Source organism: Glandiceps talaboti, chromosome 11 (assembly GCF_964340395.1).
Source record: "Glandiceps talaboti chromosome 11, keGlaTala1.1, whole genome shotgun sequence".
Taxonomy (NCBI): Eukaryota; Metazoa; Hemichordata; class Enteropneusta; family Spengelidae; genus Glandiceps; species Glandiceps talaboti.
In genome coordinates this window covers 2,309,934-2,326,569 of record NC_135559.1, presented here as the reverse complement: position 1 = coordinate 2,326,569, position 16,636 = coordinate 2,309,934, and the positions used below count along the sequence as shown (strand labels likewise).

The following is a 16,636-nucleotide window of genomic DNA, read 5'->3' as shown; positions in this document are numbered from 1 at the left end:
ACATAAAGCCTGTCAACCGAGAAGAACATGATGAACTCTGACCCGGGGGTTTATTCGATATCCTGGGATAAGAAACTATAAGCACAGCTAACAGAAACATAAAACACAACACAAATGATTGTACACCATATTGAACAAAATTGATGTTTTGAAACGTATAGTTTTATTTAGCAGATCTTTTCCTACCTGCATTTTTTTGATGAGGTGTTATATATTTAATGCATCTGTTAAATTTTACAGCTTTCATTCTTTCACATTTGTTGGGCGTTTGTGCTGAAACACACCTATGATATATATAGTACCTACTTGATGTAAAAATTGCAAGGCGTGCCATCGTAGGTTTACTCGTCGAGATTGTTTCATGCGTAGGTCGTTGTGATCGTCACATCTAGACGAGACACGTTTGATTGCTAGCTGTTATTGTGTTCAATTTGTGACCTGAAGCAGTCACACACTACAGGTGAGTAAAGTTCAACCAGTTTATATACATAGGCTTGGTACGGATCAACACACAGTACGTCGTGGTACACAATACTCATACTTAAGAGACCGACCTTGTAATCACCAATGTATGGAGAAACGTCGACTTTTGGTGTAAGTGATATTTTCAATACCCGTCAAAACTTTTCAGTGTCTTTCAATCAAACAAGTTCAAGGCCGTTCGAGGATATATATTGTTACCAGCTGGTACCCGTTGAACGATTGAACCACCGTCGTATATCCTGCCGTCTGAACTATGGCATCAACAAGACGTAACTCCAGGTGTTCACCTTTGATAGAGCAGAGGGTACAAATAGCAAGCCTTCTCAAGTCATCTCTTCAAGAAGGGGAATCATGGTAAGTTATTTTCACTCACGCCAATTTTCTTGAACCACGTAGCTCTTATAAGACATACTGTTATAACATAAGCTTATGTTTGGAGTAGATTCAAAGGTTGTCAAGACCAATAAACTTACTTGTCATTGAGAATTTTTCGGTCTACAACATCGACTTGTTTTTATATCTGTGTGCTGTACGGTTCTACCATACACATATATAAATTATATGTTTTTTGGTGTATATGCTATTAGGTTGATTTCCCGATCACTGTAAAATATATATATGTGATGTGACTGGCACCCCCGGTCGGCACCATGTTAGTATCAGGTCTTTGTTTGTACACGACACGATTAAAATAACTCGGGATAAACAGTGTAATATGTATATACACTGTATAGATCACATGGTTGAAAGACTGACAGACACCAATCTCTATCTGCTGTACATGCCTATCTGTTTGCTGTCTGTCTGTCTGTCTGTCTGTCTGTCTGTCTGTCTGTCTGTCTGTCTGTCTGTCTGTCTGTCTGTCTGCATGTCTGTCGCTCCCAACAAACCCCCTCCCTAAAAAACATTTACATACAAATTAACTATATAGCAAATCATAACCATTTGAGATTGGTATGCAGATATATTAACAGCTTATCAGCCAGTATATTTACTTAGTCTATTTGCCAACCGTTCTCAAGTATCTTCTTGTAATAGTGGATTAACATATAACCTAACACGATTCATTCACCTAATACTTCAAACACAAACACACTACTGGTGACGTCAGAACCAAGTTGAGGTCGTAATATTTTCATCACCACCACCACCACCACCACCACCACCACCACCACCACCACCACCACCACCACCACCACCACCACAACAACAACAACAACAACAACAACAACAACAACAACAACAACAACAATGCTCAAATATCTCAAGTAGTAACAACACATAACTCAAACAAAGTTTTTTTTTCTGGGCTACTTGGTCCGTGGTATGAAATATAAAACCAAAATATATATAATTTGATTCAGCTAAAGATTTTTTGCGATTATGTTGTTGATATAGTTTTTACAAATGGTATTTTCTAAATGTTAGCCCTCTTAACTCTCCGTAGCGTTTCTAAAATAATTATTGTCGTTAATTTGGTTCTACAATGATATCACGTTTCGTGGATGATCGCGTCATATGACATCATTCAAACACATTTATGGGGAATCTGACCGTAAATTGTTCTCTTTCCACACAGGTATCTCATCTCAACCAAATGGTTCTCAAACTGGAAGAAGTACGTTGGTTTCGACGACCAAGCCAATATGAGAGATTCGAGATACCCCGGATGTATCGACAATTCTGACTTGCTTCGAGGTAAGGAGTATAGCTGAATTCATGGAGAGAGAGAGAGAGAGAGAGAGAGAGAGAGAGAGAGAGAGAGAGAGAGAGAGAGAGAGAGAGAGAGAGAACTTGAGAGACAAGGGGGAGGATACATACATACATACATACATACATACATACATACATACATACATACATACACACACACACACACACACATACATACATACATACATACATACATACATACATACATACATACATACATACATACATACATACATACATACATACATACATACATAGACAGACAGACAGACGGACGGACGGACGGACGGACGGACGGACGGACGGACGGATAGATAGATAGATAGATAGATAGATAGATAGATAGATAGATAGATAGATAGATAGATAGATAGATAGATAGATAGATAGATAGATAGATAGATAGATAGATAGATAGATAGATAGATACTAGTATGCAATCATATTGATAGCTGATAATTATTTAACATATATACAAACCAATCACTTAATTTTATTATGAATTAATTTTCATTGATGTAATTACGTTTTAATTCTTTCTATTTATAAGAGCTATCACATTGGCATATGGAACATAATGCCCCAACCATGTACCATTCTCAACCAGTGTAGAACATCTTCAGGTGCAGTATAAATGATCGAATTACAAATCCCTTTCAGTGTAAATGTAACAACACAAAACGTGAACACTTGCTAAAATCTATTTAATTAACAAAAATGTACTTTCCATTTTCCCAACAGATGACGGCAAACTACGTAAAAACGTGGTGGAAGAGTTAGATTACGTCATTGTTCCAAGTGCAGCATGGGAGAAGTTAAGTGCGTGTTTCGGAGTAGCCGCCAATCAACAACCAATCGAAAGAAAAGTTGTCAAACATGGCGTCTTTGCAAAGAGTTTCAAAATAGAGCTCTACTTGATGGATTTTAATTTAGGTTTACTATGTCATCCGGGACAAGGAATTAAACATGAGTTCAGTCGCACTGATATAATCGGTAAGTTTGATAAATGACATATCTGCCAAGGCCTGCCCCTGATTTGCATAAACCGTGACTTTAATCACAGAATTGTTATCGCAATCGGACATCAACATTTTACCTGGGTCTTGATCTTAACAAAACACAAGACCCTTTTACGGCACTAGAAGTTGTGCGAAAGTGATCATTTTATTGCAAACTTGACAATTCTTTTCTATCTCAGCTACATATTCATACACCAATACTTTGCTGACAATATAATAATTTGCAACATTGCAATGAGAGGTGTTGTACACGAACATTCTTCCTATAACTGGCTGGTGATAGCTTTTTTCCTGTTTCGATTTTACACCATATACATGATGCGAAATAACTTTTTAAAAAATCAAGTCCGATCCATCAATGAAAAATTTCGCTAAATCTACAATAGCTTTACACAAATGAAAATTATTTTGGTCGAACCACACCCGTCACTGAAGGAATTGCGTTCTATCCTAGATCGATTTTCGACATCGCCCGTAAGTTTAATACAATTGTAGAGTTGCATTACTATTCGCACTAAAGTTATTTTGTCAAAGGACGTAATTCTCATATACCTATTTTGATATTGTCTGTCGATGTCAGGTTATATTCACTGGAAAATGCGAAAACTGTTCAAGGTTGATCCAAACAGAGAAACCAGGATATGGAATAGATTTATGTCTAACACATATGAACAACTGGGTAAACACGATATCACTGTACACGAAGCTAGTCTTTATCAGGGACAGGTTTGTAGACAATTTACTTAGTGAGTGAGTGAGTGAGTGAGTGAGTGAGTGAGTGAGTGAGCGAGCGAGTGAGTGAGTGAGCGAGCGTCATATATCTGCATGTGTACGTGCGTATGTCTCGAATATAATGGTGCACATTGTGCTGTTAATTCCTCAAACCATACATCATTTTCAATCATACATATATTTTTCATTTAAAAATACTTTTTATTCAAATACATGTTTTCCGTGTGTGCGTGTTTTCCGATGACTCAAAAACACAACAGCTAATTTTCCAATTACCGCCCCTCCCATAGTCTCGCTGCCACACTTCGAGAAAGTCCCCCACTTCTCGCGGATTTGCCGCTCGGGGACAAAGACAGAGGGACAAATTATGTCACGACGTCTGGCAGCGAAACTACCCCTCCCCTTCCTTCTGTTGGTGAACTGGTGATATGAAAATATAATGTAAATGGAAGAACTTAAAGGGGTACCTATAATGCCGTGTGTTCCTGTGATATGTCATGATTTAAAATCATTTACTAATATTTTGATTTCTTGTACATAGGTGATACTTCTTGAGATACGTGAACGAGACGGTGCTTGGACAAGGTAGGATTATGGCGCCTTCAAAATGTCAAAATTAATATACTAGTATTGTTTGGCCAGTTTGAACTGATTGCACACAGATACACAGATACACAGATACACACACACACACACACACACACACACACACACACTGTGTGTATACACTTGCGATACACATCTCACTCAGTTAATAATGGATTGCATGTCTTCGAATTCACCTAACTAACCGAAGAACTATTAAATCGTCGAGAATGGCAAAAACTTGTGCTTTACAATGGTACTGGTGACGCAAATCTAAAACCTACTCTCCTTTCACCAGTCAATACATTTCTGTATCTACACATAAATTTCAAAAGTCCACAATGAAAGTAGAAGTATTCATATTCGTCAATATGTGTAGTGCGTGTTTTTGGGAGGTATATGAATTGAGTTGAACCGAATTTTCATAGTTCTTACGTTTTCTTAATGTAGGAAAAAAGATCCGTCTGGGGGTTTTACGGAGAGTGATTTGGCAAAGTACAAACGAGAAGAAGCACTGCAAGGTGGTGAGTATTTTTTTTAAAAAAAGTTCACCCGTCATATTGAAATTTGGTGAAAATATCTCAATACTGTTTAATACTAGTATGTTGTTGTTATTATTCACATATTTGAGCGAGATAGCTATCATTTCATGCTCATCCGATCCATGCTCTTAGTTTCATCGCTGATATTTCGCATACTGTGTCAGTACAGTAGCAATCTATAAACGATTTCAACATAAAAACGGATTACATTTGTAAATGATTGATTGTACTGACATACGTAGGTTTTCGCAGACGCTAACTTACAAGATGTCACGTGATTTAAATCAGCGGATTTGATTTGATTAAAAGCTTAAGTCACCTCATCACATTCCTTGACAGTACTGAGACATTAGCATGGTAATGATATCAGTTATCGTCGTAAACCACTCTATGACTGTCCTCTTTACGGCAATTCTACGGCATAGACTCCCGAGACTGATATTCTTCGTTACGTTAGAAACAAACAATCAAGATATGTTCTTGTTTTACTAGAAAAAATGGTGAGTGTGATGGAAGGTCTACATGGAGACTTCGCAACTTTCTTACAACAAAGAGAAGCTGAGTACAAACAGCAAGGAGAAATGCTGTCTGATTCGTTTAACAGATTTGTATATCAAGCGAAGGTACGATTCGGAGAGGAAGAGAAATCGTTGAATGAGACACAAGAAGAACTAAACGAACGGGATAGGGTGTTGAGACAACTCGAAACTGACTACCAACAACGGTCTGACACTCTTGAAGAAGAATCGAAAAAGTTGAATGAAGAGAAAGTTGACTTCAACAAAAGTTGTATGGAAAAGGAAGAGAATTTCCGAAAAGAGCGGCGAGAATTTCGCGAGATGTGTGAAAAACGTGAAAAGGAACTTAGTGATAAGAAAGAAGAAATTGAAAAACTTGAGGAAGGGCTAGAAACAGAGAAGCGACAAATGCTCGAAGTTAATAAAATACAAAGTAACAAGATAAAACTGGACGTTGGGGGCGACCTATTTTCGACGTCGGTGACAACTTTGACAAAAGAGGCAGATTCTATGTTGGCTGTTATGTTCAGCGGAAGACATCCATTGAAGTCAGATGATGATGGGAGCTACTTCATCGACAGAGATGGGACTCATTTCCGATATGTACTGAATTATCTAAGGGATGGTGGTGTTAAAGAGGGAACATTACCAAGTGATGTACAGATTTTGAAAGAAATAAAAAACGAGGCGGAGTATTACCAACTGGAGGGGCTTAGTAAAACAACTGATGACATGATAACACAGCTAACTGAAGATACAGAGGAAAATTAACGACTTTCTTCATTTTGTTGCCATATATGGTCAGCCCATTTCCTCTTTGCAAAATGCACAGGACTTTGAGCATGCACTTTCTTTTGCTGAATTCCTAGTGTTGCAGGTAGACCTCAGACTGTGCTTCCGAAGATTGCTGAACAAAATCGAAGGATGGCCATATGCATACTTCTGTCTTCGGGCTGGCGCCTTTGACTGTGTAAGCAGAATAGCCAGAGAAGTTAGCAGCTAGACTACTGAATGCCAAGCATGATCGCTGGCATGAATTCACCATACTTTGATAGCCTATAGTAAGTTAGTCTTGCCTTTCCATACAAGGTTTTACCAGTGGAGTTCTCAAGTTCTATGTAACATTTAGAACTAAACCGCCCCCAGTTGGGGCCACTACATCCTTCAATAAAGAACGGCTAAACTTTACACTGTAAACCTTACCTTAGAGTACAGAAGAGAACTAGATACTGCAGAGTGACACATTTGCCGTTAGTTAATGATATATACAGATTAAATATTGAGCTAATGTTTTAATTTTAACATGACTCGAATATCTTACATAATTGCATAAATCATGGAAGTGCACTTCCATGCATAAATAGACACTGAGACATTATTACTATGATCCCCAATATTTATTTTCTAATCAAACTGTTTATCAATCGTAAAGAAAACTAACCCAAAACTTTGAAACTAACTTTATTGAGATAGGAAAATTTACAAAAATAATCTAGGTCATATTTGACACATATATACATATCAATGGCTTCAAACAATGCCTGATGTCATCATATCTTTTGAAATGATGTGAATTATGGTTTGTTATACCGCATTACATAGTATATATTCAGACACAAATTATATTTTGTCGTATTCCTAAAAAACCTGAAATGTTTTATTTAAATACTAGTTGTGTGCAAATACATAACCTATAACATGCAATCTAATAGTCAGCATGTACAATGCACATACATAACATGTGTTACTCTCAGTGAGAATTCGTACACATAAAATATAATCTAGTGTCTGTAGTCTTGACTTCATGGAACGTCCAGCACACACCATGTTTAATTCTATTAATTTAATTTAATTTCAGTTGCAACAATAGTGTTAAAGATAAATTACAAAAAAGTCAAGACAACTGTTGACAGACTATGCATTACATAGATGTCACTATTTATGGCATATGGAGTAGCCTACCTGTAGACTTGACAAAGACTCCTGGGAACAACTATCATTATGCTATTCTGCCAGCTAACTGACATTTTGAATTTTTGCTACAAATTCAAAATATCACTTAGGATAGTGGAATAGTGTAGTGATAGTTGTTCTAAAGTCTACAGGTAGGCTACGTATGGAGGAATGTAATATGGAGAAAGCATTTGTTGCACAGAATGATAGGTTTCGACAATAGAGGCTATTTGTCAACAATTATGACAACCTTTGAACCACACCCAATACCTCATTTTCCATAACTTTGAACATGTTAGACATCTAGAACTCTGGTATAGGCTTTGAATTACTAACATAGACAACAGCTAAACTTATAGTTGTTTAATGTGATAGACTACACAAGTGGATAAAAGCACTTCTGTTGTTGGGCAAATCTAATCACCCTGTGATCAAGATAGTGTAAGCATTAGAAGTTACGAACAGTGCACTGCAAGTTTATGGAACTATATACCTTTCAGAAAGTCACCCTACTGAGACTATAATTAAACCAACGTCCATTTAATAGCATATCACAGTTGCATCAACATGTTGCAATAATACTAGTAGTTATAGTTCATGTTGATCACAGTAATAAACCGAATCCTTGATTACAGAGTAATATCTTGGAGAAGACTCCAGGAGCTCCTTTGAGACTAGACTGTACGTTATGTTGTGTCATTCCACCCTCACCACCAACTCTTGTGGAGAGGTTGGCCAAAGTGTGAGGGCGCCCCGTCACCGTGTACCTTACAAACTACTTCTTGAGACCACCATGGATATGAATTCTACCTCCAAGCTAAGACAACTAAATAAATGAAGCTCACCTTGTATAGTCATTGTTGGAAATCATTTTGTTGCAAATAAAGTAATAATTGTTGAACATTAGAATTGGAATTTGCATCATTATGTGAGAGCACAGCAATTGCTATGGTGACAGGAATGGCATGATTGAAGCACACAATAATACACTTAGATAGAAAAAATATAATTGTGTGTTTCTGATAACATGGCCTCAAAGAATAGGGTAGGTATGTCGGCATTTTATTTTATTTTATTTTATGTTTTAAAGTATTATTATTTTTGAAAAATATTGCTTCAACCCTAAACGAAATGAAATGTCAGTCAAAATACCCCTTCTGTGATAGTGTGAAGAATATGTACAGATATCACTGGTGAATGAAAACAGACATGCAAGAAGATCTTCTTGTTTAAAACACTAAAAAATGTTTAGGGTCGGCAGTAGACTGTCGACAGATGCTTGCGCCTTTTTTTCCCTATGTTTTATCTAAACTCCGATCCGGCGCAACACTAGTCTAATCGCAAACTGATATCGAGGGCCGAAGGCCCAAGCTTCGAGTTTCGGCCCTCAATATCAGTATGCGATTATAGTAGTGTTGCGCCAGATCAGAGTTTAGATAAGACGTAGGAAAAAAAGGCACGAGCGACTGTTGACAGTCTAGGTTGGCAGCTTAAATCAGGGTCGGTCAGGTTGTCGGAAACACACAATTTGTTTTATTTAGCCTTATAATCCTGTCCTATATATTTTTCATAGACTCAAGTACTTCAAACATTTTGCCATGACCAGGAATAATGTAATCAGCAATTTCAAGGATCTTTTTCCGGCTTTCTTCCTGTAGTTTAATATTTTCACTAATCTCTTTCCAGATTTCAGCGTTTGTCAAATCCTCTTCACATTCAAAGACATCACCTGTAAAATGTAACAACAACATTTATTTATACGATGTGCAAGTCAGGTTATCTTTCAAAGTCATGACAATGCACACTTGTTATTTGTTCTGTTGCTCTGTGGTGCTTGAAATACAATTTTTGTACAATCACAATGGTGTCTGTACTTGAAGTTTCTCACCTTAAAATGATGGTTTGGTCAGTTAAAAATAAAAAAGTTTTGAAAAAAAAGTAAGTGTATGTGCATATGTTGTTGATACTTTCATTTCATAATCATACTTTAACATTCTCAATGACTTAGAAATAACAATTTAAGTCAGAAGAAAACTTTGAATTATTTGTTTTATTGAAGTTTTCAAATTTTAGCAAAAAATGATAAGATATGTGCTTGAGGTGTATAGTCAATGACATTGTGAATTTTCCTAATCCTGCCAGAAATATAAATATGTAAGAGTATGGTGTAACGATAAATTATTAAGATGTAACCGACTCTCTCTACAGAGTTAATTAACTCACAACAATCAAGTCCAGCCTTAATCTGACATGCTATGAAAATCTACATTGGTTTTAATCAGAGCAAGATCAATAGTTCAATGTAGGATAAAAACTAAAATTCTTTTAGTTACTTCGCCTTAGACACCCCCCCTCTTAATTGGCCACAATTGAAACTTGCTTCAGACAGCACAATCAATTTCAAATCAGTATGTTGTAATGCAGTACGTGCTATGAATACCAAGGCAGTATGTAGTAGTGTGTAGTGCTATGAATACAAAGCTAGTACATAGTAGTATATAGTGCTATGAATACAAAGCCAGTATGTAGTAGTATGTAGTGCTATGAATGCAAAGCCAGTATGTAGTACTATGTAGTGTTATAATATACCTAGTGATAATGCTGTGCCACGATTCGCTAGAATCAGTCACGTGATAGGAAAATAGAATGACTACTTCCTTAGGGAAATAGTTCCATCAACTTTTACATGGTCACGTGACCACCGCGCGTTCACAGCAGGTCAAAATGGCGGCTTCTGACGATGTCGTCTGCCACCGCGAGTTCACAGCATGAGGTATATTATAAAACACATATTGCCTGGCCTATATTCGGGCTATAGCACCCGTTCATTACCCCCTCGATCGGGTGTAATAAACGGGTGCTACAGCCCTCATGGCCAGGCAATATGTGTTCACTATGAATTCAAAGCCAGGATGTAGTAGTATGTAGTGCTATGAATACAAAGCCAGTATGTAATAGTATGTAGTGCTATGAATACAAAGCCAGTATGTAGTGGTATGTAGTGCTATGAATGCAAAGCCAGTATGTAGTACTATGTAGTGTTATGAATACAAAGCCAGTATGTACATGTAGTGGTATGTATAAGTGCTATGAATGCAAAGCCAGTATGTAGTACTATGTAGTGCTATGAATACAAAGCCAGGATGTAGTAGTATGTAGTGCGATGAATACAAAGCCAGTATGTAATAGTATGTAGTGCTATGAATACAAAGCCAGTATGTAGTGGTATGTAGTGCTATGAATGCAAAGCCAGTATGTAGTACTATGTAGTGCTATGAATACAAAGCCAGTATGTAGTGGTATGTAGTGGTATGAATACCAAGCCAGTATGTAGTAGTATGTAGTGCTATGAATACAAAGACAATGTATGTCGTAGTATGCTCTTTGATTGACACTTTAATGTATTTTAGTGACATGCATTTACTATTAGCGATTTGACAATTCCATCAAAAGTAAAATCATTTCTGCCAAATGACAACTAAAATCGTTCAAACCACCCCCACAAACTAAAAGAATTGCATTTTTAATCCTACATTGAACGATTGACCTTGCCCCTGATTTCATCTTATGTTATTTGGGTTCCTGGTAAAGTCACTGTTCCTGACATTTTCTCCCAGAGAGTTCTATCCGAATTTCAGACAGTTTCTAAACATTGACTAACAGTACTAGTAAGCTTAATCTGAAGCACCTACCAGCCACAACTACTGTGCCTAAGTCACTGGTTTCTACGGCAACACTGACATGACTGAGGGTATGACCTGGAGTTGGAATGACTGTAATTTTTTCATCTATTTTGTAATTTTTCCCCTGGAATAAAAAAAGTAAGATATTATCACATGGTCCTCCTACTTCAGTTTTGACTATTCAGCTCATTGCAGATTACTTGACTGAATTCACTCTCTCTATTTGATATATCTACCATGCAGAAACCAATAAGAAACTGCACAGGCTCAAGATTTAAACTGGCCACTACATTACCAACTGGTAATTGACCACTAATTAACAGTTACACTGTCTTTTTACAATTGACAATTTTTTAGTGAAAATGTCTTGAAAAAAAGTGAAACAATAATGTCCCAGTTGCAGCTAGTGCAGTGCAGGTTTAAGCTGGACTATTATTATGGTACATGTACTGACATTTCCAAATGGTTTCCGTGTTATTGGTTTCTTCTCATCAGATGTACAGCCATTACAGATTGGAAGAACAGTTTTATATTGCCTTTTTAAGTTGATGTAAGTTTCCGCATCCACTATTTTTCATGAGACTTCACAATTTTTGCGATTTCATTATTTTTTTTCTCAAATATATAAAAAAAAGTTTAGGGTCGGCAGTGAAAAGCTAGGTGGGATTGGGTAACCGGAACCAAACAATTATTTTTTTTTAGGCCTAATCTGAACTGGGCCTTTAAGTCACTGACAAAATACACACATTCACTGAAAGTTGACATTTTGAAGAAAAAAAAAGAAAAGGAAAGCATTAAAATAAGTTGCAAAGAATTCATTGACCTAGTTTAGTCACTAAGACCAATGTCTGAGCAAGTTGTAAAGACTCCAGATGACCTTTGCAGCCATTCATTCATACAATGTAGAAGGGTCTGGTGAATAACATTATTTTCACATGACTTCACCTTTGAGGAATTTCTAAATAAGCAGAAAAGTGAACAGAGAAAGTATTCCAATGGAGTATGTTGTTTTTAAATGTATACTAGTCAAATGTATGGTAGTTAATGGTGCCATTCTGACGATTTGTAATTTTCTCAAATTTTGTGGAAAATATCTTTAACACCTGGGTATCAATCAAGCACAACTTAGGGATGATTTCAAAATGTCGCACAAGCTCAACAAACGAACATCGTTCCTTTAGGTCAAAACCCCTCCCCCCTCCCCTAAACAAATGTTCACAAGTGCAGCCTCAAACGTTTATATATGATGTAAATTATGATGAAAACTATAGCAGTCACACCACTACGATCCATGTAATGTAAAAACATGATTGTAAACACATTAAAATACTACCAGAAACCCAGCACCATATCTCACATTTAGAAGTAAATTTTTATCAACTTATCAACATCTCAATAGTAAATACAAAAGCTGTTGGGGTGAAAATTTTCTGTCAAAATTTGGTTAGAAGTGTAAATCGCATTGACGCCAGATCCCCTCCCTTCTAAAGGAATGAAGTTTGCTTATTGAGCTTATATGACATTGTGCGATCGTCCCTTACACACTTACAACCTTATTTAGACAAGTACTAGTTTTATGTTTAGAAGACTACAAAGACTTACCTCTTGAAATGGATGTGAGATATATCTATCATAACTACATATATCAAAACCTACGATGTGAACTGCTTTCTTGAATAAGTTAAGATTACCAATGTGGTCAGAGTGTCCATGTGTACCAACTACATACTCTATATCATCTGTACACAGATTGTGAGTTTTTAACCCTGAAATTATTAACAAAATAAAAATTCAATTTATAAACTGTTGACTTCATGAAAAGGAGGAATTCAGATCATTACACCATGAATGAGCCAGGTTCAACAAAAAAATATGGAATGTATACTCTGGTTGTTCTGTCATGACAATGTGTGTCTACATCACTGATTCTGCTGTGTTTCAAATATGAGTCAAAAACGTTCAAAATTGCCATTACTTTCCCTGATTTTTGAACAATATTACTGCCGATGGTATTGTATTATTCCCCAATATTTTTCTTCATTCAGCCAGAAGATACTCGTGACCTAAGAGTTGTCACTACTGTCTAGCAACTCGTAGTGGAAAGGGCCCCTTAATAGGTCACTCGTATTTTCCTTAGCTGAATGAAGGAAAATATTGCGGAATAATATCTAAATGTTGAAAGCCAGTGGCCATATGGATGAGCAATAGGTATCTATATCGCAGGTTATCTGTAACTCATATATCCAATTCTGTTGGTGTTGATATCGATGAAATTGACTCTAACTAAATTTAAAGTGACACAATCTGAATTTAGAAGCTTTTTCACTTCACTACAAATAAGTTTACCTCAATTTAATATTCAAGAATAACGATAATATCCATGTATGCCAAAAAACAACTTTATGTCTCAACTTACAAAAAGAGCCTGAAACAACATACATGTACACCAAGTCTGTTGGTGATCAGAGAATAAATGCTCATGGACTGTGGGTTCATACTTAGTAATGAAATTTCCACCCACAGAGTCAAAAAATTTCTTGGAATCACATCCCAAATTTTTGCTGACATCTCGTCAGGTGCAAGTCTGTTGTACACACTGAAAGTGATTTAAAAACAAACTTTTTACACATTTTACATTTTTTTTGTTTTTGTAATTTTATGAGCGACAAACACACATTTCAATGTCAATGTTTCATGTTGAATTTTTTAAAGAGAAAAACATAGTAAAGTTATTTTAATGATTTAATACCCATTTCTTGTTTCCTTGTTTTGGAATATAATACTTTAGTTCTAAGAATGACAGTTTGACAACAAAATAGTAAATACTCATTCTTCATATATTTCACAAAAGCTTTGTACATGTTTCAATTCAAGCGTGCATGATTCAATTTTTACAAAAAATCACTCCCCATGGTGTATATTTGCAAAAGACGTCTAGACTCAAGCACGGACCTGAAGTGTTGAATCAGGACAAAGAACCTGATGACATGGCTATTCTAACTACAGAAACCACTCCACTTTACCATCAATGTAATGTGTCCTTGTAGACAAACAAAATGGACAGATCCTTTGACAATGTCCACAACTGATTGCTGTAAACCAAATACTCCTTTTTGGAGGTAAACTGAACTTAGTCCTTCTGTAACTATCTAAGTGGTTTGCACTATTTTAGTAAACTCTCATTCTGTAGCTCTCTCTAAGTGCATGGCACTATGTTCTAAGTAAACTGAATTCAGTCTGAGAATTTAGAGTTCTTTAACTTATATACTCCCAGTAGACTCAGTCATGATTATTTCACAAGCCCTTCTCAACATCAGTATGTGTCATTTACTGCACTGTGGACTGTGGATAAATGTTTAGCAAAGTCAGTACCAGGACTTGGCCCAAGTTGAAGTTCAGTTTACAGGCCTGTAAGTCTATTACTGCAACCATGAATAGACATCTATGCTACAACAGACATGACAGGACACATATGTATATAGAATTCTGCCAGGTTGAATTAGAATTGGTGTTATAGCACTAGGAGCCTTGGTAACCGTGTTACAAACAAACAAACAAACAAACAAATAAACAAACAAATATGCATGGGTATATGAAATATCATTTTAAACTCACGGATAACTTTCAATATACATGTATATGCATATGTGGGCCTGTATACTATTGAAATATATACTATACTATCTATATACAAGGATAGTATATGCAAATATTTGTTTGTTTGTTTGTCTGTTTATTTGTAACATGGTTCCTGGGCTCCCTGCAGTTACAGTGATCATTAGTACATGTACTCAACTACATACAGTATTCTGACAGTCAGCGTGTACAATTTTAGTATCATTGTGTTTCACAGGATATTATGTTGGGTGGAGGGGGGGGGTTGTGTGCAAATGTCACTTCATATTTCTGGTCTATCTTAGTAACTACACACAATGTATAAGACTATAACATTTATATACACAGTACATTAGGATAATCATGGCACAAAAATGAAATGACAAAATCTGTAGAATTTAACATAAATTTCCCCAGTTCTTTCCAGGATTGAGTCACCCTAAATATTGTGAGCATCTTTTATCAACAAACTGTCAATAATCAGAGAAAAGAGTGGAGTGCATGGCACTACTTTACAGTAAGTTTGCAGTATTTTTGCCACATAGTCTGGGTTATATATCCCTCTAATCCGAGTTAATATCTGTCAAAATTATGTAAATAGAAATCGACAAAATACTGCCATATTCTCCTTCTCATGTAGTCCATCACTCCTAGTCTGTATATGGCACGACGTTCAGTCCACTCTACTAATATCAATATAAATGCCTTCACACGTGGACTATCAGCTATCACTTACTTGTTCTGGCACAAAGTATCTTGCACTACAATCTCTCGACAACCATGAGTCCCACAGAAAATAACGCAAACCATGTACAATTTAGTAGAATTAAAATTGTCAACTACAAACCTGATATGAAATAAATAATTAAATATATATATCCACATAAGCCTTATATCATAAATAAATATTTTAAAACCCCAGCAAATTCATCAATATATCATATGTGCGCGGTGTTTTGTTATTGACAAGTTTATTTCGTTCCTCTTTCATATTATGATGGGGATGATCCCCGTGCCGTGCCTACCCTGTATGACCACTTCGCCGTCCCATGGGTTGCCTGTGTCGACGATGATATTATGCGGCCCTTTGATCAGCGTGATGGTACCATCAGCCAGCTGATCGCCGTTTTCTTCCTTTTTGGCATACCCTTCCTTGAGTACAGTCACCGTATACATCGATATGTTTTAGTGCATTTGTTCAAGATGTTTAGTCCTGCGACCGTGAGTTTCACTACCACCGTAATTTAATGAATGGGGCGGAGATCAGAGAGAATGAGCCGCCTGACCTTAACTTGAACTCCCACCAACTAAAACTTCCCATAATGCAATTTGAGTTAGCTTTGCTATACCATGGACCATGCCGGGCATGGATCTGTTAGTATTACATGTATATCAATTATCTAATGTCATTGTCTGAACATTTCTGCCATCACAAAAAATCCCGATAACTTTACATGCCTTATTTCTAGAAACATTTTGTCTATAGGCTATACAAAACAATTTGAAGAAGGTACAGTCGTTCGTTACTACCCGCCTCGACTACTAATACTTGTCTTGTAGGCCGGACCGAAGCTTACGTATACAATTTAATACATAAAGTCTGAAATATTTCACACCCTTCTTCTCGAATTCTTCAGTTTAAAGAATGATAAAGTTTGATCATATACAAAAGATATTTTCCATTACAGCTAGCTAGGCTTTCGTGATTACATGTTTATTTATTTATTTATTTATTTGATTTTATTTGATTTTATTTGATTTTACTTTGTTTGATTTTATATATATTTCACACC

General features: G+C 36.3%; 1 protein-coding gene across 1 annotated transcript; it reads right to left on the bottom strand.

The window, feature by feature from the left end:
* Positions 1–9,070: 9,070 nt before the first annotated feature.
* Positions 9,071–16,113, bottom strand: LOC144442828 (metallo-beta-lactamase domain-containing protein 1-like). Its single transcript, XM_078132200.1, has 4 exons — positions 15,869–16,113; positions 12,831–12,994; positions 11,238–11,352; positions 9,071–9,274 (listed from the first exon to the last, which is right to left on the bottom strand). Exons 1-4 carry the CDS (start codon positions 16,017–16,019, stop codon positions 9,102–9,104), a joined length of 603 nt encoding a protein of 200 aa, XP_077988326.1. The 5' UTR covers positions 16,020–16,113; the 3' UTR covers positions 9,071–9,101.
* Between the last annotated feature and the right edge of the window lie 523 nt (positions 16,114–16,636).

Excerpts from the sequence above, each read along its gene's own strand:
- LOC144442828 (XM_078132200.1), bottom strand. The coding sequence starts at position 16,019 with ATGTATACGGTGACTGTACTCAAGGAAGGGTATGCCAAAAAGGAAGAA. Across the intron at positions 12,995-15,868 it reads CGGCGAAGTGGTCATACAGG|GGTTAAAAACTCACAATCTG; the intron begins GTAGGCACGGCA and ends TAATAATTTCAG. Across the intron at positions 11,353-12,830 it reads TCTCACATCCATTTCAAGAG|GGGAAAAATTACAAAATAGA; the intron begins GTAAGTCTTTGT and ends TTTTTATTCCAG.